Here is a 22,794-nt window from a genome sequence, read left to right as displayed (position 1 = left end):
CAGTTCCCATGGTTTCTGTCTGAAAGGGCTTTGGTCTAGACCGTAGGGGTGCTGGTGCTGGTGCTGGTGTTGGCACAGGGTCTGGGGTCTTGGACTAGGCCTGAGGAGATCCAAGTTCTGGTCCCCAGTCAGCCATGGAGCTTTCTGGGTGACTTTGGTCCCATCATTCTCGAGCTGCTCTACCTCACAGGATTGTTGTGAGGCTAAAATAGAGATCAGGGGAGCTTTGTAGGCTGCTTTGGTTTCCCTGCAAGAGGAACAAAAGTGGTGCGTGATTGCAAAGCAGCAATAATGGTAATAATAAAAATAAATGCGAATGTCTCTGCTATAGCTCCGTGACCATGAACCTAGATGGCTGAAACTTGGTGCACACACTAAGGTGTGCATACCTTATGATTAATTTGTTTCTTGTTAAAAATTCAATAATTAATCTTAATTAATTGAAATGAGGGCACGCAGTTCAAGTCTACAGTAGTACCTTCAGCCGCAAGGGGCAGGCCTCACTGACTAGCATGTAGCTTTGGAGCGCATCTCGTTTGAAGCTGGGAGAAATGAGCAGGCCAAGAGACACCACTGTGCCTGCCCTCTCCCCGCAGCTGTGGGGCAGCCCTCCGTTGCAGGCCTGGAATAGAGAGACAGTTCCTCAGGGGCGCACCATGTAAGCTTCTCTCAGACAGAGTGTGCTTGCAAATTTGCAGCCTTCACTCTATCAACATGAAGGTTATTTCCATTTGTACAAAAATAGGACTGCTTGCTAGTGTGTGTGTGTGTGTGCGCGTGCGTGCGTGCCCATCAGTCCATGAATAAAGTGGGAGAACTCTGGAAGCTTAGTGGATCACTGCAAAGATCTCACACCCTTTTTACAAAGCAGGTGCCTTTCTGGTTTTCCAATGAATACCAAATTTGGGATGTCAGGGGTTTGTCCTAAGAGGCTGGGTATTTGGGTGTTTTTGGGTATACCCAAAATATGTGGGTATTTTCCTTTAAGGGGTTCAAGGCAGCCTATATGGTTCTTTTGCCCTCTCTTTTCCTCCTCACAACACTCTTGTGAGGTAGGTCGGGCAGGAAGATGGTGAATGCGTCAAGGTCTCCCAGGGAGTTTCATGGCTGGGGGCTGATTTGAGACGAGGTCTCCCTAACCCTGCTTTGACACTCTAACCCAGGCCCTCCCGCGCCTGGTGCCTTCCAGACATATTGGACTGCAAATGCTGGTCATTCCCAGGCAACATGCTGACTGGGAATGATGGGGTTTGTAGTCTAATATATCTGCAAGGTGCCTGGTCAGGAAAGGTTGCCCTAGCTGCTATACCATAATGAGTCTTTCCCTCAGACCCTTGCTATTGTTTGCTTTCTAAAAAGAAACGTGTTATTCTGCACTGGAGGATGTCTGATAGTTATCAGTGCAACCTGACAAATGGGGATTTTTCTGCTGAAGGTTTTTCCCTGATATTTGATGTTCACGCCTGGAAAAGCATCTCTTTGCTAAATCTCTGCTGGATTTGGCTGAGGTAAAAGATACATCTTCCTTGAAGCTCTTCTCCTGACTGACTTTTACAAGCATGCGGGAGCTTGTTTCTGGTTTCTCACTAATCCTTGGAACATGCTCAGAAGTCAAGAGGCCTTGATCCTTTTTCTATCCTTTTCCCAGCGCTGAGCTGAGCTGAGCTGAGCTGAGCTGAGCTGAGCTGAGCTGAGCTGAGCTTTGGGTTCTGCATTGTGAATGTGTTTTCTTTTCAAACGGGCAGTGTGTGCCTATTTAAACTTTAAAAAGAAAAAACTAGTCGGAGGAATTCCTAAAAGCAGCCACATTTCCACCACCCCAGAGACGGCAAAGATCTCACTTGCACACACATCTCTCCACTGCAGCGTCCTTTAAATAGTTTAAGAATGACTATGGCTAATTGCACCTTCCAAAGTGGGGCGGGGGGGGAGGGATTAAGCCGCTTCTGGTGAAATACAGTGAATGTGGGTCATTCAATGGGCTTTTTCCATCGGATAGGACATGCCCCCGAAATTGTTTGTTTCCTGCCTTGCTCAAGCCTGCAGGGCAGATTGTCCCCAAAAGAACCTGAATGAGATCTCTGAAAATCCATATTGAATCTGGTATATTTGGCCTGGAGAAGAGGCGATTAACAAAGTGATGTGAGCGCTAACACATAGATGATGCTACCAGTTTGTTCTGTTTGCCTTCCCCAACTTGGTGCTCTCTGGATGTCTTGGAGCACACCTCCCATCATCCCCCAGGAGGTTGGGAATGTCAGTTCCAAGGGCAGGTTCTGACCCAACCAAACAAAGGGGATTTTGCTTAAGCCTAGAAAGTGCAGAGGGTATAAGCTGCCCGGTGGTGAAACAGACGGTGTCAGCAGTCGTTGGGCTCCCGGTTTTCAGGCCAGGGTGGATGGTCGCTCATCAAGGTTGCCCTAATAGTGGGTCTTCTGCAAGAGCAGGCCGTTGGACCAGATGGTTCCTTCCAATGAGGTTCAGAAGTTGCAATGACTGTGGTGTTGATGATACGGCAGCTCTCCTCTGGGATGAGGAGACACGCTCTGCTCTCCACATTCCCTGGGATGAGGCTCCAGTTCTCCCTTCTTCTCTACAAGGGGTCCCAGGCATCGTCCAAGTTCGTCCATGGCATCTCTAATCGGGGCTGGGAAGGGCTTTTGCCAAACATGCTGGAGAGCTACTGTTAGCAATAGTGAACGAGATGGACCAGTGATCAGTGTCCGTATATCGCAAGCTCCTACATTGGAGCTGTAGCTTTCCCCTGCTTTTGTGGTACCCAGAGGTAAAAAAACCTGCACTCAGCAACATCCCCTCTTCTACCCCTGTCCTGGGTGGCATCTGGTCATCTTATTTCTGTACTGTCTAATTCTGTGACTAGACTCTTCTCCCCACAGCATCTCGGAGCCCCTCGTTAATCTTCCTGCTGTAATCTAGCAGGCCTGCAGCTCACCTCGTTTTTTTTAGAAGCCTGGAGTTCTGGCTTCAGACCTTCCAGTTAAATTCTCTCTGTTCTGATTACTTTGTTTAAATCTTGTGTGGGCTTTGGTGAAAATGGTTTGATTTTCTAACATGTTGATCTTAATGAAAAGGACACACACAAAAATCTCCTTATTGCCAGCTGGAAGTTAATCCCAAAAGTCATGGGCCCCAAAGATAATGACTGTGAACTTGGGGCAGGGGTGAGCCAGGCTCACAGCCGATGGGAGACGCAAGCGAGATGGGGCCGAACACACAGCGCTGACGATACCCAACCACAGTGTGCGCAGAGGGAAAAGCAAGTGTATCACTGAAAGAAACATCCTCTTCCCTTTCTAGACGCGCACGGCTATCTGTTAAGTCCGCTCGGGGATTCATGTGCCCTTTTCTATATACTTTTATATTGCACCCCTCTAAGTTAAATTCGTTCTCCATGTTGGCCTGTCCACCCCTCCCTTCTTCTATATCCATGCTTCCTCTGCACTGCTTCCATAGAAATAAACAGAGTGGTTTGTCTTCGTGTGTGGAGGGGGCAAAGATAGTGGGAAACACATGCGCAAAAGAGGAAACTTGAGAAAATGTGCAACTTGCTTACATGATCAATACAGCAGCACTTTGGTAAATCCAAGCGTTTGTCCACAATGAAAAATGTTTGGCCTCCAAATCCAGGTTTCAGGAACTCTTTCATTTCTGAAATAACGATCGATCTGGGCATCCATCAATCTACCCATTAACATGCATGTCTCCTGCCGCTTATTGATTCACCTCGCATTATCCCTACATTGCCACACCATTTGTCCTGCTGTCTACCTAGTTCTTGCCGTTTGGGCTGTTTATCCGCCTTCCTTTTCCAACCCCTTCGGCCGTCCTTCGTTCTCTTTCTCTGCCTCCATCCACGCCATTGCCTCTGACCCCAGCTGCTCCCTCAGCTCTGCATTCAATTTTTCATTTTCTCCCAGGAGCCGACGATTGCAACGGGAAGACTCCGTGATGCGGCTCTCCCACCCCTTCCCTCCCCTTTATTAGATGCTAATCCGCAGCACTTGGCACTGGTACCCCCTTGGCACTAATGAAGAGGATTTTTAATCAGCGGCTGCTGCACTTCTCCATCTGATTTCTGTCCCCAGGGACTGTGCGGCACCGGAGGGTGCCGGAGCTCTCGACTTGCCTGCTCGTTTATCACACCGCTTACGCCACCTCTCCACTCAGCCCAGCCGGCGTGGAGAGAACCTCTTGATTCCCCAGCCGCTGCACACCGGGGAGGACAGTTTAGCCTTGGGAGCCTCACTTTTCCTTGTGCCTCCCTGCCGAAGGATCTTCTCTTGTTTCCTCTGAAGGGGCATCTGCCCCGGACCGCAGGTGCACAGGGAGAGAGCTCCAGCACCCGTCTGCCCACCAGCTGTCGTGTTGGGTTCAACGTCATATTCTGGGGTTGGTCTCCATCCCACAGAACCACTGAAGGACTCAGGACGAAACCTGTGACATGTCTTCTTGAGCAACCTTATTTCAGACCTGCTGGGCAACCCGTCTCTGGAAGGAGAACCAAAGTTTGTGAGCGTCTGATCTGATCTGAGGCATGTGGAACCGAATTGGCTGATCTGCTGCTGCTGCTCGGGCCCTGGTGCCACATCCTCACCTTCCCTTGTTCATGGGGGCATTTTAGATTTCTTTTGGCTCGTTCATCTCCTACAAGCAACAGACCCAAAGGCCCTGCCCGATTTTTATCAGACCGGCTGCTGCTTTCCTGGCAGTGAGAACTACAGGCTCGCTTTGATAAAGTAACACTCTCTTCCTGGCTTTCTCTTTCTTTTTTTCCTTTTGTTTAATTTTGAGCACTATTGCTCTCCAGTTTTATACAAACTTTGGGTTTTTGTCATTCCTCTCTGGGCAGCTGTTTGATTTTCAGATCTTGAAACGATGAAGAGATTCAACGTGGCAAGCTGTATATTTCTTTAAAAATCCACCACCTTGTGGGAAAGAACCCGAGGCGATTTTTGAAGGGAAGTTGCAATGGATTCAGGGCAGAAGGGAAGAGATTGGATTCTTTCGTGCTTGAGGGAAAGTGGATTAGGATGTAATTCTTAAAGGAGGATGAACAAATGAAGCCACACAGCTGCCTGGCATAGGGGCAGAGGAAGAACCTCTGCAGGCAGGCTTGACACGAGGCCGTTTCAAGCAGAATCGGAAAGCCCGAACGGGGTGCGGGCAGAAACCAGCCAGCAGTGGCAAACTGGTATGATTAAAACCGAGGGACATTTCAAAATGTGGTAGATGGTGTTTAGAGAATACAGAAGCAAGGCATCCAGGTTTTGTCTCTCCAGCACAGGGAACAAGCACTGAGGGGGACAGAAGACTGAATTGGAAAGCTGTGGCCATTGTAGGCCGTGTGAGCATCCAGAGAAACCTGCAGGCCCCCGTTGTGGGATAGATACAGCTTGGCCCTCAGATTTCCAGTGTGGGGGCAAAAATAGGGTGTGATGTGAGAGATGTTTGACATAGCAGGACTTGTTGTCACTTAGAAAAGCAGAAGTTGTAAGCTTGGCTCTCTACCCTTTTCTCTATTCTTGGAGTGACCTTACAAACAATCAAGTCACCCGCCGGAGTTGTACGTAGCAGAACTGTGGGGGTGTGTAAAGTTTTTCCTCCTAGGAGAAAAAAAGAATCACTTAATGCCTCATGGCAAAGTTTTGAGTTGCCTCCACAGTCCCTGTGAACTGTGAGAGAAGGCAGCTGCCAGCCACTTTTCATAGGGGGACCTCCTACCCGTTGGGGGAGCATTTCCCACTGTTGGGTTTCTGAGGGCTTTTGCAGGATTCAGACTACAGCAGTTACTTTTGGGGGGAAGCAGAGAGAAGTCACAAGGTTGGGGGCACCCTCTGCTGGCTAAAAGGAGGCTTTATTAGCTGAAAAAATGTGGACAAGAATTTTGAAATGATCTGCTGCTCTTCAGGGATTCTAAAATACTTTTTTTTCTTTTCTTCTTGCAACGCTTTTCAAATCCTAAAGGAGTTAAGCTTTCAATTAGAAAGACTGCATGATCCAGGCAAATGGCAGATAACTGCTTTTTAACAAGACTTGAATGGATTTTTATTTATTATTATTAATACTAGGGTAGTGAAAGGGGAGAAAGGTTTAGAGAGAGAGGTTTTAAATAATTGTCTAAAGCATTCAGCACAAATTAGCTTGCTTGCCAATAATTACTCTGTCTGCAAACCTTCAATCATAAACTAGCATGTCTAGGGAACAGGATCTCCTAGACTTCTTTGAGTTCGCTCATTCAACTGCTTTTGTTTCCTAGAGCACCTCCAAATATCTTCCTCCCTTCGGCCCAGGTGTTTCTTGAAGGATTCTGATGGCAGTCCTTGCATTCTCAAGTAACTAGTCCCTAGTAAGATAAAATACCCAGGCTGAGTATAATTTCTGATCCAATTTCCATGTGGCTATTCCTTTCAGCAGATACGTTGAATCAATAAGCCTCCACCTATTCATAAGGAAGAGAAATTCATAATCATAAGGGAGGTATTTTCTTACTTTTTTTTGCAAATGGAGGTTTCCTTTCCATTAAAACAAGGAAACACCCGAATTATCCAATAAAGCTTTGTTTTCTGGAAAGCAGGGTGGAGTGAACACAGGTTCGGCGTCAAGCAGCTATCCTGCATAGCTTGGAAAAGTGGGACCATGATTAAACTAAGCCGGAGGTCGCGCTCGATGCTCTCGTTGGGCCTCAATTCTCTCGCCCTCTGCTTCTCTGTGTCGGCGTTCTGCACCAGCTATTGGTGTGAGGGGACCCACAAGGTGGTGAAGCCGCCCTGCCTCTCGGCTGTCAAGAAGGGGAACTGTGTGTCCATCAACAGCAACGAGACCACGTACGGGAATGTGACAATGGATCCTCACGTGGTCCAGTACATCTGGGAGACGGGCGAAGACAAGTACGCCTTCCGATACTTCCACACGGGCTTCTGGCTTTCCTGTGAGGAACATCATGGAGGTACTAAACGGAACAATAGATGCCGTGGCTTGATGATGGTTAATGTTTGGACGGTCTCTGCTCAGAGGGAATAAAGACGGATGAAAGAGGAATGGAAGAAACAGATCAGGGGATGTGAGTGTGGCTGGGGACGCGATCCAAAGGTGCCAGGCATGAGTGCCGTGATCCCTCCCGCCCAGCTTCTTCTCTTTGCCTCCATGTTTCTCTCCTTCCTCTGTGTGTCCTTTGTAAGTCCCCTGGGGCAGGGATCTGCCCTCTCATTCTTTTAAAGCACCCACGGGCATGTGGGCCACCAGGGTGGCACAGTGGTCAGCATGTCTGGCCAGGGTTGGGGGGGCCCATGGCCTAATCTCTACTTGGCCGTGAACTTTCTAGCTCACTCTCAGTCCAAGGCCCTAGTTCTTGCGCTGGGTGACTTTCCCTCTGCCTAATCTGCCTCATATTATTGTGGGAATAATGCTGGGGCAGGGGAGGGTCGAGAGAAACTTTTAAGTTCTCCTGAGCTTTTTGGTGGAAAGGGAGAATAAACATGTCATCTGTAATAACCTGCCACCTGCAACAAAATGGAATATTCTTGTTTAGGTTATTGCCCTTTGCCAGGATACTCTGTTCCGTACCACCTTAATTTTTCCACAACCCACCTCTGAGACGCAGGGTTGGATCCAGGATCTGCCTGTTTGGGTGGAAGGACTCCCCTCATCATGAAGCCTTCTCTTGATTTTCAGAGAACCTTCTCCTTTCTGACCCACAACTCACTGAGCTTAGCAACAAACAAAATTATGAACGTTTTACTATGAACCTTTTATGGGGTGGTAAGGTAAAGCCTGTTTATCATTCTGTTCTTCAAAACTTATTCGCATGTTCTTTGATAAAGCTTTGTTCCCGCCTCTTCTAGGTGTCTGAATTAAAAACTATCTTCCTGAACCTCTTGTGGTTCTCCTTGATATGGTGGAGCCAACGGAAGAGGTTGAACCTCACGACATCCCACCCTGTGAACATGCTACACAGTGTGAGTTGTTCGTGGAACGACCCAAGGTGTACCCAAGAGGCGACTGGGCTCACCGTGGATTGTCCCTCTGGTCCTTTCCCCTTGGTCCTCCTGTGGAGAAGCCAGGCAACTCCACAGCAGGACCCGCTCGCCCTGACTCCTGTTTTGCACCCGCCCCCCGTTCCTCCCTTTTGTGGGGACTTGCTTTCTGTAATCTCCGGTTTGCCAGCCAGTGATAGCCTTTCAGAGTGCCCAAGTGGCGCACTGGAGCGGCTGCCGTTGGTTTGTCACCTCCCCTTTCAATGTTTCATTGTAAGTCATAAAGTTTTGAGTTTTAAAAAATATTTTTGTCAGACCTGCGTAAGTGTGCATGTGTGGCTTTGTGCAAGTCCTACCTGGGCCATGTTCTGGAGGTGTCTGCTGACAAGGTGACGCAAGCATCCACCATGGGCCTAGATTCTCCTGAGACTTGGTTTTCCACATTGTCTTCTGTTGACAGCTCTCAAAAAGCAAGCAAAAAATTGCTTTTACTTGAATGTCAGCAGCAAGCAAAATCTTTGCTTTTGAAAGGGGCGGCTGGTAGATCATTTCACCCGCAAAGTTCCTCTAGGGGTATTTGGAGAGATCTGACTCTGCTGGCAGTTTTCCACCCTTTCCTGAGATCTTAGATGTTTGGGAAATTGGGAAAGTATGAGCGCTGCCCTTTTTATAGGAGCATGGAGCTTTGATAGCTAGCTGTTAAAACTCCAGTTCCCTTTAAAAGAATTTTTGACAAGGTTGTTCATTATTTTTTCACAGACACACATGAGAAAATAGTGGACAACCTGAAAAAGAGGGGCGTGTGATCCAAGAGGTGTATCCCAGAATCCTTGGCAAAGAGAGACTGTGGACCGCAATCAAAAGGCCTTACCCTGAATTCCCTGTAACCAGCACGCCCTAAGAGCACCACCTAGGAATGGCCACGTTGGACTCAAACAGTCTGGGAGCTTAAAACGCTCCACATCACTGAATATGGTCTGATTCTCACTTTATCCTGGAGATCCGGGTTGCTACTGGAGCCTCCATTACTGCCACCTGCCTCTCTGTTCTTTGGTTTTTTGCCTGTTGGGTCTACTGCTTTTTTTCCCATTCCCACACGGTCCCTAGCAGCATGCTTCTCTCTTCCTTCTTCATTTCTTCTTGCTTGTGTGCCATTTCCTTTTGGACACCTGCAGGCAGGGACAGTCTCCTTTTCCTGATTATACGTCAGCCGCTCTGGGAGCCTGTTTGGCTGAAGAGCAGGATGCAAATACTTCCAGCCAGCCATGCACGAGTAGAAATGGCTGCTGGATCCGGCCACCTGGTACTCTTTGGAGCATTGCCACTCATCTCCAGGTGAGCTTGGAGATGAGGATGGGGCCCACGCCTTTTGAACCACAGCTGCTGAGAGAGATCCCAAACTTGATGAGCCAGATAGTGCAAGGTTATCCTGCTACAAGGTTCAGATTGAGTTTAATCATGCAAGGGAACCGCTCACGGTGATGGTATTTCCTGGTGTGGTTAACACGACCCAGAAGCCAGAGCCACACAGGTGCTATTTCACACCTTTGATGGTGGCCCACCAGCTTTCTTTGCAAGGGATTCTGGGATGTGCCTTTTGGGTCATTGCGCCATCTGCTTCTCTTATTCACGTTGTCCAATGTGTCATGGCTTGCCACCCCGAATATTTGGTTGCTCCATATGCTGCTGGCTCTGCTCCGCTCAACCCCTTCTGATCGTGCATTCTTGCTCAATAAAGTCTAGGCTGAGTAGACAGGAGGAATGGAAAGTTCCCATTCATTGGGGTGTGGTGGGGCTGGAATCTTGGCAGATATTGGAAAGAATCTTTTGTCTTGTTCTGTATCACCTTTGGCTAAACTGATATTGTCTCGTTCTGTTGTTGCGACTGTGCCAGAGGAGAAGTGCCGAAGTTTCATTGAGCTGCCCCCAGAGTCGGAAAAAGGTGAGAATTTGGAAGGGCAAAGCAGCAGTGCAAAGTAGACGTGAATTGTTTGGATACATAAAACTGGTTTGATATGGAGACGGATCGTTGGTGCATCTAGAGTGCTACCTTGTACAAAATAAATGGAGTTCAGCTTTTGGGCTAAAATAAATTCTGTACCTTGGTTTGGTAATCCAGCTCACAACAGTTCTTTACCATTCCATGCCAGGCCTTTCCTGCCCTGTATGTCCAGCCCAACATGTTTTGCTGCCTGAGATGAAGGATAAGGTGTTGCCCCCTCCCCATTCCCATTCCAGGTCGAAATCCTATCCAGTCTGGCCATTTGAGCTATCTGTGTTGCGCATCTCCCACAACTCTGCTCTCCAGCACTATCCTTGCTTCCTGCCTCTCAGCATCTCCCACCTGGTGCCGCCTCCTGGCCCTGTGGCATTATCAGGCCAGCTTTGCGAAATAATTTTTTTAACTGGTTCTGTGGATTGAACATAGGACTTTCCACATACAAAACTGGTGCTCTGCTGCCAACCTGCAACCTCTTCCCAAGAGGACAGGATGGATCCCATGTGCAGGAAAAAATGGTTTCGTAACATTTGAAATGTCATGCTGGCTGGGGCATGCTAGGAGATGTAGGATTTTTTTTTCTGTCGAAACACGCATAGGGTTTTGCTCTAAACCTTTGCAGATTTAAAAACCTGGCAGCTCCAGACTCCTGGGGAGCTATGTCTGATACATCCGTGGTTTACCATGTGCCCCCACCTCTTCTCACCCTCCCCAGGTGTGCTTTGGCTCTCTGTGGCCTCAGAATTTCTTTACATCATCCTGTTGACCATTGGATTCTTGTTGATGTGCTTGGATGCTGTCTACTACGCCAACTTCATTGATGGACTCAAGATCAATGCTTTTGCTGCTGTGATCACCGTTCTTTCAGGTACCTCAGTCTACACTCCCCCGCCCATTCTGCCCAACATTTACCCACACATAACCCCGAATGGCACAATACCTGTTATTCATATATTTCATGCCCTGATTTCTGTAGCTCCATGGAAATTAGAACATAATCCACTGCTAGATTGCAGTGATTTGCAGGAGATCAGTGAGGCTTTGGTCTCCCAGTGATTTAACAGCTAAAAGACTTCCCCTTGCTGCTAAGTTAGGCTTCTCAAATGAGTAAACTTGGGAGAAGGGTCTTTGTGTGCAAAAGGTGCGATTCTGGTAATCAAAACCATTTCTAGAACTGAGGAGTGCATGTTAAGAGATAGTCTGGTCCTTGATTCTTAGTGTGTACAAGCCTGTATGAAACACCATCATGCATCTGGATCTGGGAGGTGGATCTTAGGGATGTATGAACATTTTGGTCCCATTTTCATTCACTCAAGACAAGAACTTGCTCCATTTACCCCTTGGAAGGTGAACCTGAATGTTTTGAGGGCAAAAGTTGCCTTTTCTTGAGCTTCCGGTGCTTGATTGCAAACGGCTCATTTAGAAAAAGAAGTACTTTAAAAATGCACATTCGGCAAAAGCTGCATTTTCACTCTTTAGGGAAAAGCAGAAAAGGATGCATTGAAATGCACACTAAGCGCACCCAGCCATGTACTTTTCCTACTTGTACACATTGTGGGTGATGCTTGGAGCTGGGAACAGGAACCAAGTGGTCCAAGCTTTGATGTGGACTTTGGAGGACCTCAGGCAGTGCAAGCCTCACTGATCTCTCCATCCCTTGCGGATACTGAGAGTCTAGCTTGGCTTTTTAAGCTCACAAACTGTAGCACCACCAAGTGGGGTTTGCCTGGCTGCCCTGGTGCTTGGAGCTGTTAGACCCTGGACTGTGGCCTCAGGTGAGGATATGTGAGGAATCTGACCAGGGTGTAGGTCAAAATTCACTGGATGCTCATGCTTTGGCCCTATGGATTTAGGTTCACCAGCTCTGTACTGGCATCAACTAACAATGGTTTGATCAAGCCAGATTGTGGACTTCTAAGATGTGCTGCAATTTGCTCGTAAAAAAAAAAAAAAAAAAAAACCAACACAAAATCTAAGGAAATTTGTGTAACATGGGCTGGTTTGCATGAATCAGCATTTGAAAAGCACATGGTCCTTGTCGAATTTGTGCAGATTACTTGAGGACCACATGCTTTTTGGGTGTCAGTTTGTGCTGTCTGGCCAATTTTATGCAAACTGTGCAAGAGAGAGCCACCTGCTAGGCAGAACCTTTCTCCCTGACATGTCTCATATGCAGAAGATTTTGCTCCCACCCCGTCCCCTGTGGCACTGAGAGGTATTTATTTTATATACATCTGCTCCACCCTTCAGGCAGGTTCCCAAGTGACTTACAAACAAACAAATCAGAATAAAATGATGAACTCTCACACACAAAATACTAAATGCAGCAACACTCTGAAAGAGCAGAGTGAAAACTTGATCAGAGATAAAAGTGGATTAAATTAAACTGTTAAAGCATTCATATCATGTCTTCCTGCAGCTTGATGTGCTACACTCGGGAAATAACTTTACCAATGGATTCTGTTGAATGTATGGCCTTGGGTTTTTTTCATGTTTGCCCGCCAGTGTTCTGAGCTGGTTCCTGGGATGGCCTGGAATGTCTGAAATAGAAAGCTAATGACCCTTTAGACTCCTAGATGTCTAGGACCCACAGTTCTGCCAAACTTGCTTTCTGCTGGCTTGTTCCCATCTAGCTCAGACAGCAGAAAGTGATCTGGTGTCACTGGAGGCTTTCCTAGGATGCCAGGGCACCAGGGCTGGGGATGGGTCAAAGTCTGTCTTAATGATCTCCCCTTTCCAACAGGGCTATTGGGCATGGTGGCCCATATGATGTACATGACCGTCTTCCAGGTCGCTGTGAACCTAGGACCAAAAGACTGGAGGCCTCAGACATGGTATTATGGATGGTCATTTGGGTGAGTAACTGAGTCCTGGAAGATGCCCAGTGTGGGCCTTTCCAGTTCAGAGTTTGCCATCTTGCCTTGTGACTTTTTGGCCCAAAGAGGGGAGAGGAAGTGGATAAGAAGGGAAGAAGAAATGGAAAAAGCAGAAGAGAGTGATTGTATGTTGAAGGAAGATATTAGGGATGTGTGAGTAGTGAGTTATTCTGACCAAGAGCATTAGATCTGGATTGTTTTCAAGCAGCCTGCTGATAATGCACTCTACCAAAATTGCTTTTACTTGAATGTCCGCAGCAAGCAAAGGCTTAGACATTTGAACTAGGATTTCTGGTTTTCTGTTTCCAAACAAGCCAATAATCATAAGCCAAGAATTAATGCTTGGTTATGATTCTGGCTTGTTAGGAGAGTAACAAGCCAGGCATTCCCATTCAGCTGGAAGACTTTGCTTTTGCTGATTAGTTTAGCTGTATCCCCAGCATGAGCAGATCGGGCACAGGAATTGGTAAATTTTGTAACTGATAAGCCAGAATTCACAGCAATTATGGTTTATCCTTATACATAACAAGCACAATGGCTAATTGATCAAGTTTAACTGGCACAATGATCAGATTTCTTTAAAGTTGTTCAGATATGAATATATTAGCTTAAAATATTTCAGATTTCACTTTTAAAATATGACTTTAAGGGACAGTATTGAAAAATGAAATCTTTGATCCTGCTGCTTATTTTTACATCCATAATATCAGATGATGTTCCTAATTTGCATCTTCTATTCCCCACTAAAAGCCCTAAATCCATCTGTTTTTCATAAGCAAAGTCAAATGAGAAGAGTTTGTTAGAGAACAACCAGAACTTCTGCCGTTTGTTTCAGCAAATCTCTTTGAGGCAAATTACAATGTTTAAGTTTTCTAACATAAATTTATTGTTGAGGATAAAACAAATGAAAGATTCTAAAGCAATAAACAGATTGAAAAGTTTTTAGGACCAGCTCCCATCATCTCATTTATAATGTGGGCTGTAAAAGACCTATAAATAGACATCTGAAGAAGGATGGATGGATGAAAAATTTGCTAGAATGTAGAGATAAATGCAGGAACCATTACTAGGCACTTAAGAGATTTGGGGCCCAGGACTGATAGGATGTAAATCTTTATATGCTAACTTACGTGTATATGTGCAAATTTAGAAAGATACTGGGATTTATTTAAATTTCAGAGGAGGCAAAACCAGCTAGTTAATTTCTCATCCAAATGAATGTGAATAAAATAAATTCTAATAAATTTGGAAATCCAAAAGCAATGGAAAAAACCTCTTTGTCTAGGCTAAATTGCCATGGAGGAAAGATTTGGGATGCAGTGGGCAGCGGGGGGCTGGGGGGGGGAGGCCATGTGGCATTTGGAAACAGAAGAGTTAACCCATCCCTCCAGCTGCAGTCCTCTTTGATCATTGTCCTGCCTGGACACTCTTTGGAGTAGTTTCATGACCCTAGGAAATAGGTTTGGGGCATGGGCATGGCATGGCAACACCCCTGGAGGAATGATAGAAGGGAGAGGCACCAGTCCTTGAGGAAGAGTGACCAGATGAGGCCCTGGACGAGTGACTCCATGCCCTCCTCCTTTTCTCCTCCCTGCTCTTCTCCTCCACAGCATGGCCTGGCTCTCTTTCACGCTCTGCATGGCCGCCTCCGTTCTGACCCTCAACACCTACACGAAAACCATCCTGGAGTTCAAATACCGTCGGCGGATTTTTGAGAAGCATACCGCATCGATGGCGAGCGCCAGAGGCCCCGGCTCACCTGCTCTGGCCCCCGACCTTGAGCGCTTCCTCTGGGATAAATACATATTCAGCGTTAGTGACTCTCTTGACTTCTCACCCGGCCTGCCGGGCCCCATGGCTCCTGGAGGGGGCCGGAAGACCTATGCCGGGGGCTATGCTGGCCTCGCAGGGGGTTACAGTGGGGATGCTGGTGATGAAGACGATGGGGAACCTTGCTAGAGAGGCTGGGGGGTGGAGGAGGAGCCCTGCCTCCTTCATTCTTCTTGTCCACTCCCTCCGTTCACTCTCTCCCCTGTCCTGCCTCTGCTTAAATGCTTGGTGGTCATTTCGCACTCCACAAAAGAGCTGGGCTCCTTGAAGTAACTCCAGACTGGAAAGATGCAATGGAGCCTATGGATCTGCCCCATCCTGAACCGCACATGCAGCCCACGCAGTGACTTGGGAGCAGTGTTTTTTGGGGGGTGCTGGCAGCATGGACGAACCCCAACGACAGCAGACTTGCCACGAGGCAAAGGGAGGCAGCCGCTTCGAGAGAGGCAGGAGATCAGCAGATCTGGCCACAGTCGACTAGGAATGAAATACTCGGGAGCTGTATGTTCTGCACGGAGTTTATGTCTTCCGGGAAGGCCCACACATAAGAGCACCAGGATAGAGTGTGAACTATTTGAATGACTACCAGTAAGGAATTGACATACTAGGTTGCAATATGTGTTTCCCTGGAGAGAGAATTCCAAAGATTTTGGGCTACCACTGAAAAGCCCCTATTTTTGGTATCTGCCAGTCAAACAGCATAGGATTGCTGGGCAATGCTGTTGCCTGTTGGGCCTGGTAGAACATTTGGGCCAAACCAAACATTTGGTTCTTTTGCCTCCTCTGTCTCATCAAAGGCTGTGGCTCCCTGGAACAGCCACTATGGCAAATGTCCAGATGCTGAAGCATGGATTTCTGTTGGTGGGTGCCTGGAGGCCCTCTGCTTGCTGTTGCTCAGCCGGTTGCACCGGGGGCCCCTGCTTGTCTACCTTCAGTTGAAATTCAGCAAATCCCCATTTCACCAAGGCGGCAATGCCAAGCTCAGTGACTTGGGAGGAACCAAGTCCCACTGAACGCAGCAGGGCTTCACTCCCACAAACTCCTGCATAGGTCTGGCCTATGAAAGGTTCCAGGTAAACTCTGATGTGCATGTCACAGACAGAGACAGCCGCTGCCACTGCAGATCTCCCTTTATCTCAAGGGGGAAAGCGCACATGCCTCAATTCATGGCGTGTTTCTGCCTGCCACAGCAGATCCTCCGCCTCCTCCTCGACCTGAGCAAAGGGGGAACTTCCACAGCTCCGCCTCATGTTGCATGCTTCGTGTTTTGGCTTGCTCGTGCCATGATGAGGCCGATTTTATGCAAGTGTTATTGAAGAAGTCCTGTTATCAGACTTTTCTAGTCGTCGGGACATCTCTGTGTAAGTGCGCCGTACGATCCCTCTTGATATCTGTTGTGGAATGACCCTGCCTGAATCTGGTGTGTTGTCCCCCGTATCCCATGAGTGAGCCTCAGGCGTCTTCTGTGTAAGTGGTGCACACAACCTATGGTTATTTGAGTAGCAGAGTTGGTGTGACCTTTCCCAATTTCCCTAGAACTGACAGGATCCATTTCTGCCAGAACTCGAAGCTCGGATGCTTCCTTTCATTTTTGTGACTCCTCCGGCCACCCCCACCACGACCATATCACCAGAGCGCCTGCGACACCCACCCTCCAAACCCATCCGCAGCTGTCTGCTTCTTCTCATCGGCTTTAGCATTGCATAATTTTTCCCAACTGTGGGGAATGGGGAAGATCAAGCGGTGTTAATTTCAGGTTGATTAAAGGAATTAAAGAATTAATCAGTGTCCATTTGCTTCATTTAGTAAGGTTGAGAGGAGAGCCACTATGCAGGCCGGCTTTGCTGCCAATGCTTTCCAAGCCCGAGAGAGGCAAAGGCAGGTCATGCACGTCAGCTCCTCAGAGCAGGGAGGGGAGCATGGGACCCTTTGAGTGCTCTTGGACCGCAGCTCCCACCATCCCCTGCTACCTCTGTTGGGTCTCGTCCTCCAACAACATCTGGAATGCCACAGATGTCCTACCACTGCTGTAGCAGAGGTGATTTCTGATTTGCCATGGGAGTGACCAACAGTCCCTGATATCTGAATCCAGCTGAGGATACCGTAAGACAAGGGTGCCTGCGGGCCACGTTCAGCTCTGCCTGCTAGGAATTAAGCTGTAAAGGAGGCATTTCAACCTTATAGGATGGCTTGGGGTAGGGAATATGCAAAAGACAGGAAACCACTCAATGGCTGGTGGTCAAGGAAAGTGGATGGGGTCGGAGTCAGGGATGGGGTGGGCCTTCTGGGGAACCCTGGAGGGCCACGTTTGGCCTATGGGCTTATGTCTTCATACCTCTGCCTTAAGATCTCAACATCTGGGGGATAAGAAGAGGTCACCCAATATTGCACAGCAGCTGTAATGTCCCAAGTTCAACCCTCAGCATCTTGGACTAAAACACTCTGGAAAAACCTCAGCCTGAAATCTCTGGAAGATTTAATGTTATAAGAGTAAGGAACAGGACTTGAGAAGAACCCCCAGAAAAGGCCACTTCATATCAGAAAATACAAAGGTATTTTCCTTTTTCCTGCATGTTATTTTAATAATAGTTCCTGGGTATTTTACACCCTGCAGGGGTTGCTATTAGTCCAAGTGGGCCAGGAGAACACGTCCATAACCCAAAAGGGAGGTTTCCAGGAAGCAACTCAAACTCAGCGGGACCAGACAGGGTTCAAGTTCCAAGCCAACAACCCAGGATCAGGAGGGCCAATGTGTGGCTGGGGCTCAAGAAAAGAGGGCAAAGGAAGTCTTCTCACATTGTGGATCGGCTGATCAGAGCAATGGTGACCAAGACTTTGAGGCAAGGACTGGTCCTTGGGATGGCTACCTGAATGCTCAAGAGTGGGCCCTCAAAGCCGAGTTTGGCCTACCATGCTGGTGGCCAAGAAACAGTGCTGATGGCCAAGAAGATAAAATGCTAAGCTGGCCACAGGACTTCGGGGCTGGGACCCAAATCCTGCTCTGTGGGTTTCTCTAGAAGATCCCACCTATTTTCTTCCAACCTCCAATCATTGGAGGTCGCCATCATTTTCTGCCATTTTCTCCCCATTCTAAAAAGTTGAAAGACCTCTCCTAAGACCCAGTTATTGGCTGCAAGAGCTTTAGGCACCATGATGCTGGTATTTTGGACCTGCTCACCAGTAGGTGTTCCTCCCCAAGAGTTTCTCCAGAAAGAAATTTGGCCCTCAGGCTGAAAGACGTTCAGTACCCCTGAACCAGAGCATTCTAGCTGGATACTCCAATTTGAGACTTATATGCATATACCCACCTACCCTATCAGTGCCTTGCAGCCTCAGAGTGGAAAGAAATGGCTGCTGCTTGGCCATTTAATGGAATAATATTTTAAAATTTATTTTTCAGTTATATTTAATGACACGATTCTCCTTCCACATAAAGACATGGCTCTTCCATTTGTGTCTTTTTATTTTTTTAATTTCATTTTGATCTCCCCCAATATTTATTTGTCATACAAACAAGCAGAAGTGAGTACAAAAAGTGAAGCTGGTCAATAAATACTGAAAAGATGCTCAATATAAAATAACATTCAAATAATAATACACAAAATAACAATAATTATTATAATTATGACAGTTAAATTAAAATAACTTACAATGAAGAAACCTAAAGGTTTCTGCGAGGAAGTGGGGTGCATGAAAATATCTGAAATGGATTAGGAGAGTTAACTACAGGCATTAACATGGGGGTGGGGAATCAGTGATAGTCCAGATGTTGGCCTACAACTCCCATCATCCAGGTTGACTGATGGATTCCAACAACATCTGGATGATCACAGATGCCCACCCCCACATTAAAGAGTATTAAATATTGGGTGAACTCTGACAAGAATTAAATAAGGTCATTATTTTTTCAGGCAGACACAGATACCTAGTGTGGAAGGTTTTGGTTCTGTTTTTAATTTGAGCCTTGTATGGAATGAATTACCAAAATTCAGCAAACCAGAATAAACCTCTGAGCATTTGGGTCAATATTTTCTATTGATCTGGAATTCTTTTGCACGTGAAATCACATTACTTGCTCCTTTCTGTATCCTGCAGCAAATTGTAAAACAACCTCACGTGGGCTAATTTGACAAAACCAAAGAGGTCCAGCAGGGGATGCTGCTGGTGAAGGAAAAGAGAGCTTACTCTTGAATGTTAATGATTCAGGAGCAGGACAATTGCTTTACAATCCCTATGTTTAAGAGTCGCTTTCTGAATGTTTTTAACAATATCTTAATTTGTGTGGGTTGCATGTTATTAAAACAAAAGGAGAGAAAAGTATTTAAAATGAACTTCTACAGTCTAGTAGATGGTGCCCCAAATTTCTGAAAGCTCTTTAAAAGTTGATTGGGTACCTGGCCAATTGCTTGCTGAAATCTGTATAAATGTGCATATGAAGAACAGAATATTTTTAATGGAGAAGCACATGCTTCACTTTCAGATGAGGCAGTCTTTCCTGGCAGGCACCTTTGTGTTTTGGACTATAATTCCAATCATCCCCAGGGATGATGATAGGATCTGTACTTATGTAAGTCTGGGAGGCTGCTTGTGGTTATCACATCAGGCACCGAGTCAAAAGAGATAATTTCCTCCTGTGTGTTCAGGAAAAGATGGGGGATGCCATTGCATGTAGTTTTCATGTCTATCTTATCTTCCAAATACTAAACTTTATTTTAAAAATGTAATCCCATGCCTCCCGATTAATGGAGGGGGAAAGAGACTCCTTTTGGGGGATCAAAATGCTATGCACACACATGGGCTCTAATCCAGCATACGCTATTTGAAGCAGGTGGGAGACCATGAATTCTGCATTGGATTGTGTCCACAGTTTTGGGTTGTGCTGGACTCTCAGCAACCAACCAACCAACAAAATCCCACAAGTCTGCAATCTGCCCACTCCTGTACTCTCTTCAAGGAAATCGGTTTTCACATCAGCCCATATGGTATGGAACCCCGAACCCACTGGGGAATTCCACAGCATGTCCTCAAGAAACTACTCAGCTAGTTGGGGGTCATCCCAGACCAAAGCTCCCCAACTCTCCCGGAATGTGCATATTGCAGGGTGAGACCAGGAATGCAGAGGAAGGGACTCTGGTGCAGACAATCCACCATTACTGATTTTTACAAGGCAGAACTTCAACAAGCCACACATGGCTAGAGTCCCCTGACAGGTGACACAGATCCAGCAGAAGGGCAGGCATGTCTTTGGAAGAGGAAGAAACAGCCTGTCCCCAGCTTCTTCCCAAGGCTGTAGGGGGAGTGAGGAGAGGAGGTGATCTTTCTGAGAATGAGAGAAGCCACCTCTCGTTCGCCCAGTGCAGGAAGGGCGCAGGTGGGCCAAAAGGTGGACCTCTCCCACCCCGCAGCACCCCCAAGAAGGAATCCAGCAGCACTTGTTCTGTAGATTTCCTTACACATTCAAGAGTTCCGAGTCCGTGTAGAAGCTTTCCAAAATACCCACAGTAGTTCTGTTTCTCTGCCGGTCACAGCTTGTTCCGAATCAGAACTAGCACACGGGCAGCCCAGTCCAAGTAAAGGTGAAACGAGTGGACGATGGCATGTCCTGCTTGAACCACAGACCAGTGGGTGCCATGAGCTGGGAGGGTTGGCAGTGGGTCGTTCGGCCGGGAGAGGCTGAGCTTGGTCATCTAGGGAGAAAGGAACACGGGATGAGTTTGATCTTTTGGAGAAAGAACCGGGGTCCCAATTTAGCCCTGCTCTTATCCTATTAATCTGTTTCTGATGATGGAAACACAGAGTTGGAAGGGGTGGGCAGAAGGCAGTGCTCCAGATGTTTGGGACTTCAACTCCCACAAGCCCCTGCCAGCATCCCAGGAATGCTGGGAGCCGAAGTCCCAAACACCTGGAGATCCTCTTTTTGCCCACCTTGGTGGCAGGCCATAGAATCCAACCCTGTACATGCGGTACCGTTTTGGTCCCACAGCTGTCTCTCCAAGCCTTACCAGGTGCTCCAGTCTTTTGAGAAGGCGGTCCAGCCGGTTATGCACTGTGCTGATGTCGTGTTCCATGGGCTTGAGCAGTGAAGCTGCTTTCCGCAGCCATTCAAAGTGGCGTTGATAGCACTGCAAGTCAGAGCTGAGGCGGGCCAGACCCCCCGAGACCTTAAGGAGAGGGGAAAAATATATACAGAGAGGGGGATTACAGAGAAGAACCGAGCAGGCTGCCTGGCCTGCCAGAAGAGATATGCTGGTAGTGCTTTCTCCCCATAGGAAAACTGGGCACACCAGGGGGGACTGGGGGCAGCTACAGCCACTGTGGGGAACTGAGAGGCAGTTCAATAGAAGTGAAGTCACCCAAGAGAAGCAAAGACACCACGGGGAACATAATGAAGAGGTGAAAAGACTTCTTCTGGCACAAGCTTTGTGGGCCACGGCCTGCTTGACTGGAGACATGAAATGCTCATGAGAGTTGCGGGCATAAATACATTCCAAATGTTGGGGGCATGTGGTGTGTGGATCATGGAAGACAGAAGGAAATTAAACGCAGACAGTGGACATCACAGTCCTGTCCATAATTCCCACCCCACAACGTACTGTAGCTATACCTGAAACTCTCATTAAGGCTCCATTCCTCTGAGGAAGTGACTGAGGGTCCCCAAATGCTTGTGCTAGAATAAATTCATTCCTTTCAAGGTGCCACCACAAAACTCTTTGTTGTTTTTGCTGCATAGATGAACACAGCTACCCCACTGGAAATGATTGTGTGGGGAAAATGAATGTCGCCTTAGGCTGTCAAGTATGGGGAAAGCAGAGCCATTTAAAAAAAGAAGTGGGTGGAAAGTCACACCCAGTAAGGAAAGGGGAAAGTGCAGCTACTGTCAGAACTCTACAATCACCATCAGGAGCTCCTACAAGCACTTGCCGTAGCCCCAGGAAGTCAGTAATCTCTTAGACCCCTATTACGTTCTAGACGGGAAGAAAATGAGCAATGCTGCTTATTATGGGAATCTGGTGCTGTGCAAAGGGCAACCTGGAGGGAACACCAGTAAGAGCAGGGAAAGTCCCTTTTACCTGGATGTTGGAGAGCTCCACAGCATTCATGGACAAAACAGGCAGTGATTCCAGCTTGTGTTCGCCTTCGGCTGGGTACCGGTTTTTCTGTGCCGGGAAGGAAAATGGATCATGGCAGCACATACAATGCAATTAAGCTGCAAATTCAACTACCTGATTCTAAGTTAAGAATAGGAGAAGCAGACACACACCCCGCCCCCCGCTTGAGGAATAAACAATAATATGAAATATTCTATTATTCTCTCCCTTCCGATTTTAAGTGGGATTCTTTTCTTCTTCCTTTTTGCAAGTGAGTTTGCGCCTTTCTACAAAGGTTCCAGCCCTAATTATCTTTTAAAATGGAGCCCCTCTGTTACTTAAGTCAGAAGGCAAAGGTGATGCCATGTCATTGCCCACAAGCCACCCAAAGCTCTCATTGTTGGCAAGCCAAATGGCCAAGGGGCAGGGCACCCGCTGGGTTTTTTGCCAGTTAGTGTGGGAGACAACGCCGGCACTAAGTGAACCTGGCTTGCTAACAAGGAAGCCGCCCACCAAGGAGGGTGCTGGACTCACAAAGTGGCTGACGAGGTTCTTGGTGTCGCTCAGCAGGCTCCTTGCCAGGTTGACGATGGAATCGAACTCAGCTCGGTGGTCGCTAGGCCTTGGCCGGGGCCCAGGTGCAGCATGAAGTCCCTCACGCAGACTCAAGAGCACCATCAAGACTTGACACAAACAATCTGCAAAGGAAGCAAGAGCAACATTATTATTTTTAAAGCCGTGTAAGGGTGGCAGTTCCCAAGCTTTCTGCCACCGAGGGCACACTTGGCATTTCGCGAGTGTTGCGGGTGCTTTCACAAAATGGCTTGCCCATTCAGAAAACGGCTACCATGGTGGGCATGGCTGGTCACAAACACCAGAAGGTATGCTGGGGAGAGCGTAAGAAATAAACTTAGCCAAGAAGCTAAGGACACGGCAGCGGTGGGATGTGAGCTCCAAACAGCAAAGCTGCTGTTTTGATCCCAAAGAGAGAAGGCATTTCCCCTTGC

General features: G+C 47.4%; 2 protein-coding genes across 2 annotated transcripts; one reads left to right on the top strand and one right to left on the bottom strand.

Annotated features, from left to right (window-relative positions):
- The first annotated feature begins 6,657 nt into the window (after positions 1-6,657).
- On the top strand, positions 6,658-14,828 carry LOC123032260 (germ cell-specific gene 1-like protein). The gene is made up of 5 exons (XM_044448021.1): positions 6,658-6,967; positions 9,889-9,936; positions 10,709-10,861; positions 12,737-12,848; positions 14,480-14,828. The coding sequence occupies exons 1-5, from the start codon at positions 6,658-6,660 to the stop codon at positions 14,826-14,828; spliced, it is 972 nt and encodes a 323-aa protein (XP_044303956.1).
- Positions 14,829-19,060: 4,232 nt separating this feature from the next.
- IL11 (interleukin 11) lies at positions 19,061-22,577 on the bottom strand. The gene is made up of 5 exons (XM_044447702.1): positions 22,571-22,577; positions 22,322-22,485; positions 21,770-21,856; positions 20,702-20,860; positions 19,061-20,386 (listed from the first exon to the last, which is right to left on the bottom strand). The coding sequence occupies exons 1-5, from the start codon at positions 22,575-22,577 to the stop codon at positions 20,222-20,224; spliced, it is 582 nt and encodes a 193-aa protein (XP_044303637.1). The 3' UTR covers positions 19,061-20,221.
- Between the last annotated feature and the right edge of the window lie 217 nt (positions 22,578-22,794).

The sequence above is a fragment of the Varanus komodoensis genome, unplaced genomic scaffold (assembly GCF_004798865.1).
Source record: "Varanus komodoensis strain SLA01 unplaced genomic scaffold, ASM479886v1 scaffold53, whole genome shotgun sequence".
Classification (NCBI taxonomy): Eukaryota; Metazoa; Chordata; class Lepidosauria; order Squamata; family Varanidae; genus Varanus; species Varanus komodoensis.
Note: the sequence above shows the minus strand (reverse complement) of the source record. Positions and strands in the feature narration are given on the sequence as shown.